This window comes from Cottoperca gobio, chromosome 12 (assembly GCF_900634415.1).
Source record: "Cottoperca gobio chromosome 12, fCotGob3.1, whole genome shotgun sequence".
In the NCBI taxonomy this organism is placed as follows: domain Eukaryota; kingdom Metazoa; phylum Chordata; class Actinopteri; order Perciformes; family Bovichtidae; genus Cottoperca; species Cottoperca gobio.
Genome location: NC_041366.1, coordinates 2,123,043 through 2,137,197, shown reverse-complemented (window position 1 = coordinate 2,137,197; position 14,155 = coordinate 2,123,043). Strand labels below are relative to the sequence as shown.

At 43.1% G+C, this 14,155-nt stretch overlaps 1 protein-coding gene across 1 annotated transcript in view; it reads right to left on the bottom strand.

Annotated features, from left to right (window-relative positions):
• Positions 1-14,155, bottom strand: part of tln1 (talin 1) — a 60,219-nt gene that overhangs the window by 26,128 nt on the left and 19,936 nt on the right. The window contains exons 13-32 of the mRNA XM_029444271.1: positions 13,655-13,731; positions 13,367-13,547; positions 12,417-12,530; positions 12,192-12,300; positions 11,352-11,560; positions 11,159-11,257; positions 9,654-9,821; positions 9,216-9,510; positions 8,176-8,342; positions 7,932-8,060; positions 6,582-6,695; positions 6,359-6,472; positions 5,939-6,073; positions 4,612-4,740; positions 4,422-4,524; positions 3,577-3,785; positions 2,651-2,770; positions 1,197-1,394; positions 474-613; positions 293-386 (exon numbers count right to left, since the gene is read on the bottom strand). Of these exons, the coding sequence (XP_029300131.1) occupies positions 293-386; positions 474-613; positions 1,197-1,394; positions 2,651-2,770; positions 3,577-3,785; positions 4,422-4,524; positions 4,612-4,740; positions 5,939-6,073; positions 6,359-6,472; positions 6,582-6,695; positions 7,932-8,060; positions 8,176-8,342; positions 9,216-9,510; positions 9,654-9,821; positions 11,159-11,257; positions 11,352-11,560; positions 12,192-12,300; positions 12,417-12,530; positions 13,367-13,547; positions 13,655-13,731 (2,904 nt within the window). The remainder of the gene's footprint in view (positions 1-292; positions 387-473; positions 614-1,196; positions 1,395-2,650; positions 2,771-3,576; positions 3,786-4,421; positions 4,525-4,611; positions 4,741-5,938; positions 6,074-6,358; positions 6,473-6,581; positions 6,696-7,931; positions 8,061-8,175; positions 8,343-9,215; positions 9,511-9,653; positions 9,822-11,158; positions 11,258-11,351; positions 11,561-12,191; positions 12,301-12,416; positions 12,531-13,366; positions 13,548-13,654; positions 13,732-14,155) is intronic.

The window sequence follows — 14,155 nt, the reverse complement described above, 5'->3', positions numbered from 1 at the left end:
TTTTAATGGTAACCATGACCTGAGCTGTACGAGTTGATTCAAAGCTAAAGGCCACACACACACACACACACACACACACACACACACACACACGACAGGATTCATTATTGCTCATGTCAAGAAATTAGAAACTAATTACACTGTTATATTGTAGCTCATACTGTAGCTTCTCAAGTTCTGTTGTCACATATAAAGCAGCCCCAATGAGTTGCCTGCTCACAGATGTAGGCCTGAGGGGTTTTAGAAAGCCCAGACTAAAGAGAAGAAAATGGTTGCATGATGTGGTTGTTACCTCCAGCTCTCGGAGAGCATTGTCACACTCCTTCTGGCCAGGAGCCTGCTGAGTACACATGGTGATGAGCTGGTTGATACTGTCTGTAACTGCCCTGTGAACACAAAGGATCAGAGATGTAAAACAGAGAGGCAGTAACAAACAACTGGCAATCAAAGAGACAGAGAGAAGTGTTTGTTACCGAGCGGCGGCTGCCAGCTGGTTCTTGAGGTTGGGGGAGCTGGGGTCAGTGGACAGGGCTTTGGCTGCCAGCAGCAGCTTGCTGGAGGACATGGAGATGGTCTTCAGGTTGGACACCACCTGAGTCTGGTCATCTTTAGACTGGAGCAGAGGAGGAGAAGGGGATGTAGAGAAACCTTTCAGTTATAGAAATCGCATCATGACATGTTCCTTCATTACCATGAAGACACACTGTACTTTAGTTTGACCCACAAACACCGTCCTGCTGCCACAAATACTCAGTGGAGCACCAAATGTGGATTAATCCACAGCTGAAAATAGTCTCAACAAATGCAGGGTTTTCTCCTGTTTGATAAAAACTACAGTGAGAAGCCGTTTCAGGAAACACTTGGCGTGTGCAGTGCTGCGCGTGAAGTTATCTGGATCAGCGGTTCTGTAGAAAACTGCTAAAACCCGGTTTGCCCCGGCCAGACTTCTGGTTAGCGCCATCGCAAATATGTGAAAATATGCGGACATCAAAATCTACTTTATGGAAGCCATTACATTTTCCCTGGAGCTGCTACCATAAACACACGTTTCCACTCACTTCATTACCCAAGAAGCAACAGCACATGCAAATCCCAAACGGGCGCCGCACTAGTCCAATCAAATACTTGATTTCTTGGTTTCCCCTCTGGCCACAGCCCTCACTTCCTGTGTGTAAGTATTCTCTCGTTATACTGACCTGGGATGTTCCGGCCATGTCAACACCAGCATCCAGGAAGTTGCTGAAGTCCTGTCCAAACTTGCTGGTGGCCCTGGCCAGGTCCTGGGTGGTCCCTCTGGACGCCTGGACCACCTCGTTGGCTGACTGGTTCAGACCGGCCGCCACCTGGTTCAGCTGAGACTGAACCTCCTGGAAGCTTCTTCCACTGGACGGGAACTACGGAGCGAGGAGGAGAACAATGAGAGCTGCAAGTAACAAGAGTCCAGAGTAGCAAAGGAAAAACCCAAATGGAAATGAGAATGTATCTGGTTGCTACAGGGTAGAGCCAACATCTGGGGAACTGTTCTCACAATTATGAATGCATCTTTTAGGATGAGACTGCTTCATTGTCATTCATGTAAGGGCAAAATAAATAATACAGTAAAAAACTAAGTATCGGGAGAAAGACAGATTTCAATATTGTTTTTAGAAATTGTTTGCTGTTAATGATTTAAAAGTCTCAATTCCCTTTCCATGTAAAATGGTAAATGGACTGCATTTATATAGTGTAACTATTATAATGACTTATTTTATTAATAATGACTTGTCTATGTCTAAAGATGTGATGTACAGCAATCAATGGGGTCAATGGGTCAATTTGAGTATGTCGTATGTATCATTAGTGCATGTATGGCACATTTACATTTTCTAAAGCTACCTCGATTCAGTTTTTGGCCACTTAGGAGCAGATGAAAACACAACATTGACATATGATCATCTAATAAAGTTGTTTTCAACACTCAGTAGACACAGAGCAACATTAGGATTCATTTGGCGTCATGTTTGAATCCAACTGATGAATGTACGTCCAACATTCTTTTAGCTCGCTTTTTGATATCTGGAACTATCTGGAACTATCTGGAACCATCTGTCTCTTTAGCTGCTATGTTCGCCAGATAGCCACTAAATGTGTCTGTCTGCTGTTTGCTGCTGAGCAGGCAGTGGACAGTGGCTTTATCAGACTGCCTGCTGCTGGAAACCAAGTTGATGACAGAGCAGAGATAGATCCGTAGAGATGAGGGTCATAAAACCAGCCCAACAATGGAATCAAATGAAAAATAAAAAATAAAAAGCAGCGTAGAGCTGAGGGGAACAGCAGAGATGGTGCGAGTTCTCTGTAGGTTCATCAGTACGAGCAACACCTTTCACATTCCACGTGTTGATGTTAATATTGATTAGTGCAGCTTTAGATAAGATAATATAAAATAATCCTTTATTAGTCCAATAACATGGACATTTGCAAAGGTTTTGACATTAAGATGGATGTTATAGTGGCCCCATCAGGACAACGGCCTCCATATTTAAGTATGTGTTATTTGGGACCAGACTTACAGTTTTGTTATTTTATTTTGTGTCATGGAAAGATGATGAAAAACGATCTTTTGAAAGGATTTTCACTATAAAAGCCGTAAGTGATGCAATCTCTTACTTACAGAATTAGACAGGAGAGCCTTGCTGGCTTCACCCACAGTGCGGATGGCGTTGTCCACATCCCTCTGGCCAGGAAGGCAGTTCACACATCTGTTCAGGGCCTGAGACACTGCCTTAGCCACCTACACACACACACACACACACACACACACACACACACACACACACACATATTTCTATCATTGTGTAAACTGACGACCTCTGACTAACGTTACGTGACCTATTTTATGGATATTTTATATTATATTAAATGCAGAACAATGACAGTGCAGAACAACTAATGAACTGCACCATTAACCCAAATATTGAAATTAATAACTGCAGGACGTTTATGGAAAACAAGCAATTTGGAAGAATTTTGAGCAGATCATTTTCTTCAAAATCAGAGATCCTCCTGCTATTTTAGGAACTTTTAATACAATTCTTTGTCTGTATCAGGTTTTGACATTTTTTGACAATCATACATACTTAAAGGTTCAATGTGTAAGATGCCAGAATTTAAACTTAAAACAATGAACTACCATTATCAACAGAATGTGAAGAGGTAACTATATGCTGTATGCACATATGCTAACTATGTGTTGTGTAGCAGAGATATGCTCTCCAGGCTGCACCGCCACCTGGAAGACGACACGAATATGCGTCATTTTCTAGTTTCTGTCACAAATTCGCAAATTTAGTCCAATAAACAAACTAACGTAACGTCACACGGACTACAGCCCCGTTAACATCAGAGCTCAGTGAACACAGAGGATCAGCTGCACCTGAAGATGATCAGACAGAGTTCTGACCGGAGATCAGTTTCAGCATGTTGGTATTCTTCCCCTGCTGACTGACTGACAGGCATTACACAGGAGGAAATATTGAAATGAAATATGAAATATGGTATGAATATGATGCCCCCCCCCCGTCCCTCAGTCTGTCTGACCTGGGCCAGTCGCTGCTGACTGTCTGGGTCTCCTGGCTTGGCGATGGCCCTCTTGGTCTCTTCGATTAGATTGGCTGACTTATCCATGACGTCACTGGCACAGTCGAGCATGGCGTTGCGTGCTGTTGGGTCCGCTGTGGTGGCAGCGACTGCTCTGGCGCCTGAGGCCAAGGACTTCAGAGCCTGGGCCACGTCTCTGGCTGCCATGCCTATCCATCAGGAGAGAGGAGAGAGACTTCAGTGTGTGTGGATGAATATGAACACATGAAAGCTCTTGTTACTGTGATGGAGGACCAACTTCTTTACTTCTTTTTTAAGAAAGAGACATAATGAAATAAATAACCACACAAATATATACAGACAAAATATAATATTAACTGCAGTTTCTTCTTGTTTGACGGAACAAGAATGAGATAATAAATGTCATTATGAAATAAAATGGTAATTGGGAAAAATTGATCAAATACAAATGACCTGCAATAAACTATGTTGTGATTATGAGCTGAGTTTAAACATGTATAGGAATATTTCACAATTTCATAGTCATATTGTGTATTCTGAATTCACATTTCATTTCATAATGTCATATTGATGTATTCCATTTGGAACACTTTGGATGTCTATATGATGCAATCTTTTCTAGTCCATTTAGCACGAGGTAAAAATGTACTTTATAGAAAGAAAGAAAAACCTGTATTTTAATTTCGAACATTTTGGTGGCAGTAGTTTATAGTTTATTACTATTTTGAGCAAAACGTAATGTGTTGTGAACATCTCTGGATGTGATGTGAAGGTCAAAGTGACATTTCATTTCCTGTAGCTCTCGTCTCGCTGTGTTTATGCACCTGTGTAGTTCTCATTGCCCTGCGTGGCCTCACTCAGCAGCTGGGCGATGGCCGAGCTCACAGCCTTGGTGCTGGAGCCCAGATCCTGGGAGCATTTCTCAAGCTGAACCACAACAAGGAAACAAACTGTTATTCATACGTCCAGTTCATGGTGCGTGTGCGTGTGCGTGTGTACGTGTGCGTGTCTCACCGTCTCTCCTGGCAGTGGTTTGAGTTTGCCTGCCTCAGCTGAAGCCTTGGCTTCCTGGATGTCCTTCTCCAGACCTCTCACCATTGACAGTGCGTTGTCTATCTCCAAGGGACCGCACGCTTCCTGAGCCTACACGCACACAGACACAAAAAATTCAGATAAACATTTCAAGTGTTCATATCAACTCGTGTCAAGTCAATTTGTTAGCTTTACATTTCAATTTGCTTTTAAATATTGTGTAAAAAAACACTATATCACAACATAATTCTATATTCCAAGTCAATAAGTAACCATGGGCCTGATACCCTTTGCACAAACAGATATGTTATTAAGTGGCACATATGAAAGGTTTAGGAGGATTTGTGGAATTCACCAATGTTCTACTCATGTACAGACAGTTGGTTTCTCCACGGGGGGAAACACACTCTTATGTGTCTCATGTGAAATCGTTTGGAGTTTAACATGACACCGTTAATAACTAAAATACAATATATTAGTAAAACAGACTTAATGCCAATTTACTAAGAGTTTCTTTAAGATGTACTGATGTCGTTGCCATATTGACACAGAAACTTCCACAGTCCAGTTGCTCCTGTTAGTAATCTCTCCTCTAATATATACAGTACATGCATATATACATTAGTCATGGACCACTTTGTAACTTCATGTTAAATCATCATGAATTATTGACAGCTGTATTATTAATATTTTAGAACAGTTTCAGGTCTCTAACATACTAACACTGCTACATCCGTCACATCTCTGTATGCTGGTTTCTGACAGCAGGACTGTGAACTTCTTCTTTTTGTATTGAAACACACGGAGCAGAACACAGACCGCCTTACATGGCAATTTTACAGCTGTCGATGATGCTAATGATGAAATCTCATGACACTTGAATCAATCAGGCTGCAAGGAGAGATTTATGAGAAGATTTGTCCATTTAAGTTTGTTGAATCTCACTTGAAGCACTCACACGAACAAACCTCACAGTACGAGAAGTTTAGGATAAGAATACAAAGATGTTCTTGCATCAGGCCCATTATTTACTCATCACCCACCCACTCCCGATTCAGATTAGTCATTTCTTGGTTTAAAAAGGTCTATTGGGGCTCACTGAATAAAGAATCAATGAAATGCTGAAGCCTGAAGATCTGACCAGACTTCACAGTATCACTGCTGTGCTCGTAAACAACGAACAAAACGTTCTGTAGAACTGAGATTATGTTGTATAAAGCTCTTGCTGTGTGAATCTAAAGCCATTTTTGAATGTTGGGGATGTTGTGAGTCTATATCATGAAGACGATAGAATAAAGATGTGTAGTACCTTCTGTGAGGTGGTCCGGAGCTCAGCCAGGGCACTGGCCAGGTTCTTAGCACATTGGCTGAGCTGCATAGCTGACGCCTGGTCTCCGATGGTGGGAACTGTGGCCTTGGAGGCTGTGACCATCCTCGCCCCGGGCTGGTAGAGAGGAAGACACAAACTATTAGCACTGGGTTTCAATATCAGCGTGCTGGAGGGACGAAGAACATACAGATGCTTCAGTTATTCTTACAGCTTATATTTGTGCTAAAGGTGGAAGCACAGGTGAACATGACTCTTCACACACCATCACATCACAATGACCAAACGTAGTGGCGTGCCTGCATGCATCACTGTACTACCATAGGAAGTTCTACTTTATTGGAAAAAAATGGAGAAATGTTTCCCCCGTTCACTGAATGGAGCTGGTGGTGGGACAGTCACCTGCAGGAAGTTCTGGCTGGCACTGATGAGGGCCAGCTGAGCGCTCGGGCTGTCAGGCTGAGACTGGCTGCCTCGGACTCCCTGAACCAGCTGAGGAATCTGCTCTGCCGCCACCTGATCACACACACACACACACACAACAAAGAAAAGAAGTGATACTTGAAGACAAAGCCGTCTATAACCATCCTGTGTGCAGTTTGTTGAGATGAGTGAGCATGTTTACCTTGCAGCTCTGGACGAGCTGCTGCTGGGCGGCCTGGTTCCTGTTGGAGGAGGCAGCGTGCTGGGCAGCAGCGATGGTCTGAGTGGCGGCTGCTGCTGCCTGTTTGGCTGCATTCTGACAGGAAACAGCAAACAGACATGAGCCAACTGAAAGCACTGCTTGTATCTCACAATAAATATCATTTAGAGTTGTACAAGTGATAAAGTAGCTGGCACTACATTAGCAGCATATATCACCAGGTTAGCAGCTTAAATGACCCTTTAAAGTTAAGAATCAAGTGAAGGGGCCCTATACACCCAAGCTATTCTTCATTCTGCTTTTAATGATGAGTGGGACCGAGCAACATACTCAGCAGGTCAGGAGAGGTCTTTACATTTTCCACAGAGCTGAGAAAACAACTGTCCTCATCACACAAACTGACCACACTGCACGCTGCTTCCTTATTGATCTACATTTCTCTTCAAACTCAAATACAAACACATGATACAGCGGGTACAATACGGACTAAATGATTTGATTAGACAGTTGACATGACAGTAAACATCGGGATACAAGAGATTGACGTGTAACAAAGATCCCAGGCCAGATTTAAATGGGAATGTTGAGGTCATGTGGTAAACATCCTAAACGACTGGATCCCAACAATCCCACAACCTCAGTCTTATTTAAAAGGACAAGTCTGTAATTATTCTATATTTTTATTTTCAACATATCTCGTGAAAAGAGCCAAACCAACAATTAATTGTCTGCGTATCCCACTGTTGCTTGTTGGCTGACATGTTCATTACCATGAACACACACAATGTACTTTGTTTTGACTCACTAGTCAAATACTCACTTCAGCACCAAATGTGGATTAATCCACAGCTGAAAATAGTCCCCAACAAACGCTCTATTTCCTATTATTGTGTAACGTCTGATATAAAATACAGTGAGAAATATACTTTTGTTTTTTATGAAAATATATATTTGTGAGGTGTTCTTAGAGATGTACGTCTTCAGTATGAGCCAACGGGCTTGGAGCTGAGAGTCACTTCTCGAGTAGAGAAGTCAGAAAGTATTGAGAGACGGACAAAAACATTGTTGTTTGATTTGTTGAAGAAGAAGAAGAAGAAGAAGAAGAAGAAGAAGAAGAAGAAGAAGAAGAATACAGAATAACAACAGACCCATCCTTTTCAAGTACTGTAGAAAGACTAGAATGGTTGCATCACTATTGATGATACACTGATTTTAACAGCTCTTTATTCTACCGGATGAGCACCTGTTCAACTGTCTTTCACTGGTCAATCCAATGATTCTGTGTAGGCAACACTGTGACTGTAAATGTCACTCAATGTTCTTCCTTTTTACCTCCAGCTTGTTGACTAGTCGCTTCTTGATAGCATTCTGGGCTGCAGCATTGGTGGCCATGCGGAGACCTTCAGCAGCCTCTCGCAACTTCTGCTGCTGCTCCTCACTGTCGGGGTTTGCTGCTGCACCCTGGGGTGAAACGCACACAGATCATTACACATTAGATTAACAGGCTAATTGAAATGAAGAAGTCTGTTCAATGTATTAAGCACAGACATAATGAAGGAGAAAGACAAAGGCAGACCTTAGCAGCCTCCACCATCTTAGCGGTGGCATCAGCCAGCAACTTGGCGGCTGACAGCAGCTTGCGTGAGTTCTCCAGGTCAGTCTCTCCCTCTGCGTCCATCTTGATGGCGTTGACCAGATCAGATGTGGCCTGGGCGAGGATACGAGCCTGACGAACCATCTCACCTGGTGGGTTACAGAAGAGGGTCAGTGAGAAAAGTGTTTAAAGGGAAATTATATTGTGCGTCTGTAACATATACATGCTGAGTATATTCCTATTTTCTATTGAGAATAGGATTTAGTTTTAAATATAGTGAGGGCCCAAAATAATAAATCCTCTAAAGGCTGCAATGTTCATTACAGCTCAAACTGCATAAGTGTTAGGTAGATCTAATGTATTTATACAGCCCAATATCACAAATTATAAATTTGTCTCAGTGTGCTTTACAGAATGTACAGGATACGACCCCCTCTGTCCTTAGACCCTCTGTCCTTAGACCCTCTGTCCTTAGACCCTCTGTCCTTAGACCCTCTGTCCTTAGACCCTCGCACCACACAAGGAAGAACTCTCTAAAAGAAACCCCATAATTAAAGGGGAAATGTTCTAAACCTCAGGGAGACTGAGGCTCCAACATACTGAGCAGGTTGCTACATGTATAGCCCCGCCTCTATAGGAGTTAGAAATGCTTTCTTCAAGCAGACTCCTGAGAATAGTTCACGGTCTCACCAAGTACTCCATACGCCTTCATATCTGCATTACCTTTCCTTAGAGTGCACTACCCAGTTCTCATAATACTTCCATGGTTCATTCATGGTTCTGGAGACCATACCATAATGAATGCATCAGATATCTTTAATAGAAGGTTGACAAAAGGCTGGTGTGAGAGGAAAGCTCATGGCAGGTTCAAAAAGTTGAACTTGATTTTGACTTTGAGGAGCATAAAGAGCCAGATCATGTGAAGCTAATGTTATAGAGATGGAAAGATCGATTTGATGCCCAACTGTTAGCAACATCCATGCGATCTGTGTGAGCCCTGTGGTCATGGTCTCAGCACCTACCAGCATCTCCCATTGAGCTGAAGATGTTCTCGGTGACATCCAGAATCCGGTCGGTAGCTTCTCCGTGGCGTCCAATAGGATGGCCTCCGCTGGCATACTGTTTGATGTGTTGAAGCAGCTCATTGAGGGCATGAGTGACGCCTGTGGCAGCCACGCCAACCTGTTTCAGGAGCCCCTCATCATTGGTGGCCCCCTGTGACGCCTCTACGCAGCCTTCTACTGACTTGGCTACCAGCTTGCCTGCCTCAATCAGCTGCTCCTGGCACACTGGGGAGCTGATGGTTGGAGCCACCACCTTGATGAGGGAGGACATAGCGTATGTGTGAGGATAGAATAATTAAAAGAGATTAGACTGCATTCACACACACAATAAAACCGTTCTCAGCTTTGGGAAGGTGAAACTGTCCAGCTCTGAGCTGACATGTCAGGTGGACTCACCCTGGTGCAGGCCACCAGCTGAGATGTGGACAGAGCGCACTGAGTGGCTGCAGCGATGACTCGGTTCTGCTGGGCTGAGTCCTCGGTCTTCTGAGCCACGTTCTTAGCTTTAAGCACCAGAGCTGCTGCCGCGTTAGCCACAGCTTTAGCCAACTGCATCAGCATGTCCTGCCAACAGCAAACACACACTGAGTCAGCATCACTGAGCATTCGTTACTCATAGGAGGGACAGTTAATATTAGTGTGACTGCCTGGAATTACATAGATTATTATTTATTCACAACATACAATTGAAATGACAGGGAAGTGAAATGACTATTAAAACCACTAATGCCCTAAGGATGGTTACCAGACTTAATCATCAGTGCTACCTCCAGGGAAAGTGGAAAGGTTCTACATTGGTGTCATTTCATGTTATTGCCCCAACATGGATGTTCCATCACTGCGTGCCAGTGAGCCACTCCGCCTAAAAGTTATACTTCTATTCTGTTCAGGCACTCAAACATCACCCACAAACCAGCTCGCTGCTGACTTTTTCAAGCTTAACTCGACTGTGTTGACTCTTAAAACATGAGTGGATAATACAATGTGGGATGTGGCATTCCTCTATGCACATGCTACATTGAAGGACGTATTGGTGAGGGGCGGCTTTAGTTAGACATCATTTCCTCTTCACGTCTCCCTGTAGAGGGTTTCCTTGCTGGGCAGCAGTGGAGAGAGAGCAACAGTAACACAGTGATTTCCAACTAAAGATCGTAACTTTAAAAAAGACCCACTTGATTTGACCAACAAAGATGGCTGCAGACTCATTCCAGTTTCAGCTGATCATAAGAATGCACTTGTGCACAGAAGCATCTCTCACAATGGAGAGGGAGAAAGATTGCAGAACAAATCTTAACTTGAGAACACGCATACAGATTTATAACTACAATCAGAGCTGTGTGATTGGTTAGTGATATGAGCCATTAGAACTCTATCAATGATTAGGAGTAAAGGAGAATTAAAGATAAGTTATGACTCCATCCCTCCCTACTCTCTTTAGAGTCTGCTTATAGCAATTAGGATTTGGATTGAATTATGATTGACAGATGGAATTATGATGTCATTGGACAGGATTTCTTACTACTACTTTGTAGACTAAGAGATTGTTTTGATTGGCATTTGATAGTTATGCATTTTTCTTTATGATACAGTTGTTACCATCATTTGTAAATAAGAGGGGACTCTCCTTCTGGCACCCCTGAAAGATCCTTTACCTAGAAACTGTCAAATATAAAAATGAAACAGAGGCAACACGGGATACAGTTTTATAATTCACCAGTCCTAATGTATTTCCTTATATTAACTTGCTCATTCTTTTGGCGCTAAGCACTACCTGAGAAGCTTGTTTTAGGGAAAGGAGGCACTTTTGTTAATAAAAAAAGTACTGCTCTCAAATATCTGGAATAGCTACAAGAACAAAGTACCAGAAAGAGGTGCATGAATCAAAGGGAAGATGGACACACCTGGAACTGTGGATCAGTGTCCGTCTCTCCTATGTGAGAAAGCAGCTCTCCGCTGGCCTGGCCAACATTTCCTGCAGCCTGCAGCAGGTTCTGACGAGGCTAGAACAAAAAGATATTATAGACACAAACTCAAACAACAAAAGAGTAAAAAGGTGACATATTTCCATCCATGTGCCTTGTAGTGAGTGAGTACCTCGGTGTTTGCAGGCTGGGCGGTCTTCAGCATGTCAGAGACGGCACAGGCCAGGTTCTTGGCAGCACCCAGCAGCTGCTGCCCATTCGCTCCTTCATCCTCCATGAGTGCTGCCAGCAGTTTAACACCCTTCGACATCTCTGTCAGGTTAGAGGAGATCGTGGTCACAGCACAGCCCACCGCTGTGTAGTCCGTCTCTGCTGGGTCACCTGAGGAGAGGTAGACAGATGGAGAACTGGATTAACTCCCAGAGGGGAAACTAGTCTGGCCACACTTGGTCTGACAACAGCATCATTATCAGGCCGATTACAATTGATGCACATAAAACAGTGACAATAAATTAAAGCATGAACAAACAAAGCTCCAAATTGAAGCTAAATGTCAAAATAAATCTACATCAATACATTATATTAATCCAACTGGTTTAATAACACAACCAGAATACAAGTCTGCCCGTGCCTAATCTCCACCCTGAAGCTCCTGAAAGACAAACCTAATCTCTGTAGGTCTGAACCGAGTCATCTGAACATTTTGTAAGGTGACAGGGCATGTTGAGTGTAACATACTGTGCCTTAGAACAATCAGGCATCAAAAAACATAATATGGACCAACTGTTCCCATGTGTGTACATGTAGATAATGTTAAACATGTAACGCAGTGTGTCAGGAGAAGACCTGTGCATTCAGAGATTCTGATCTCACAACGCGTGTCATCGGGTCTCTAGGTCTAACATCACTGACACCCTAGAGTACTTCTCTACATCACAGCAGAGGTGAGGACGTGCTCTTCAAGCTGACCAGCTTGTTGAGCATTGAGCATGGTGCAGCACAGTGTTTCTACCTGCAGTGAGGTTGACCATGGATGCGGTGCCTGCTGTGATGGCATCCACCTGGGAATGGATCTCATGTTTGGACTCATCCATTTTGTTTTTGCGCCAGGCTTGGGATGCCTTGAGAAAAGAAAAGAAATCCTCCAGGTCACAAAGATCTAGATATCATTGTTGTATCATAATTAGCCCTCAAATGATTTCACATGGAGACAGAATAAAGGAAAGTGTAATCTCACAGCGTCTGTCCCCAGTGGAGGCAGGGTATCAAGGTCATCCAGAGAGGCCTGGGCAGCCTGCACCGCCTGCATACTGCAGTTGATGGTTCCAGTCAAGGCTTGCTGTGCTGAAGTCTGTGGACACACAAAACCAACAATGTAAAAGTCTGTCTCTCAATAGTAGCTGACTTTCACTCAGCTCCAAGCCCATTGGTTCCTACTGAAGACATCCATTCTTAAAAACACCTCACGCAAATATAGTTTCATTGTGTTAAAAAGGTTTATGTGGGATTGAGTCAACATAAAGTAAAGTGTGTGTTCATGGTGATGAAGGAACATGTCAGTCTGTGCAGCAGTGAGGCTCACTGGTGTGTTTTACATCGCTTTTTGGACAACAATGGAGCTCTATGGCCCAGAGGAAGAAGATACATCAGTCATACACACAATACTTGTAAGTAGATACATTCACTGTTGGTTTGGATCTGCACATGGGATTGTGCAGTATAAATTAGTTCTGAGCTCAATCTCACAATCCCGAGAAAACTCAGAATCCTTTGACCTTCTGACTTTACACTCAGAATTTACTTAAGGCTCAAAATGTGGATCTTTCCTCCTCAATAATCTGATTTTATTCTTAAAACGTATAACCTTCATCATTTTCTCTTTTCCCATTCAGACCCAACCCTCCTCCATGTCTCAGTATGTTTCCATACCATCAGTCAAATATCCATTTTGCTAATGTGTAAAATGATTGTTAGCCTCTACCCAGGGACTACAGATGAAGCTATACATGTATATTATGCAATACATGTATTGTGCATTGTCCTTGCAGGTGGTGTAGTTGGCCCACTGTACTTTCAGATGCTCGGTGTCATGATGTATAAACTTGCTATATCCAAGTTGTTAGCAGAACAGATGCAGAGTCATATTCTGCCAGTTAAAACCTTTTGTGACATTTGTCTTTGTTTTACCAGGGGAGGCATGTGTCCTCGGTGCATCTGTCCACTGGTGATGTGCTGCTTGGCCTGAGGCATGGAGCCCATCTGGAAGCTCTCTGGACCTCCGGCTCCTGAGCGCATGATGGCTGGCAGCGCCACTGAGCCTGTTTCCACCTTGCCCACCTTGTTGAACTGCTGCTGCAGCACTGTGGACCTGGAGTGATGTTAGACAGAAAATGGAAAAGAGAACGTAGAATGCTAAATACAGGGTTTCATATCATAATCATGGTATTAACAAAGTATGCTATATCACAAACTTACTTTTTGGGTGACACAGAGTCTTCCAGCATGGTTGACTCTTCATCTCCCTCCAGGCCAAAGTGATCTTTGCTCTTTTTCTGTGGAAAGACAGTTAAGATATCAGTGGATGACACACTGCCCTGCACACAGTCATCTTCATTTCAAAGAAATCCTGAATTAAGAAAGGTTGGACATCAGGCAGGTTAGAAAATAATCTTTCAGGTTTTGTCTCTTAGGACACCATGCATATTGTTCAGGATAGTGGTCAATAACAAATGTAAGCAAAGTAGATATTGTGACATCTTTATTCTAATAAATAGGAAATGCATTTGCACCACCATCTAGGAGTCTCCAAAATCATCCTTCATGTCCCTCCGCTCAAAGGCTTTAGGAGTGGACATCCAACAGGCTTAGTTGTATGAAAAGACTCTATATTACATCTCCTATCTAGATAAGAAGTGTGACGGTGGTTTAGAACAAAATCAGATCAAAAACGGTGAGAGGCGTGAAAACTGAGGAGGG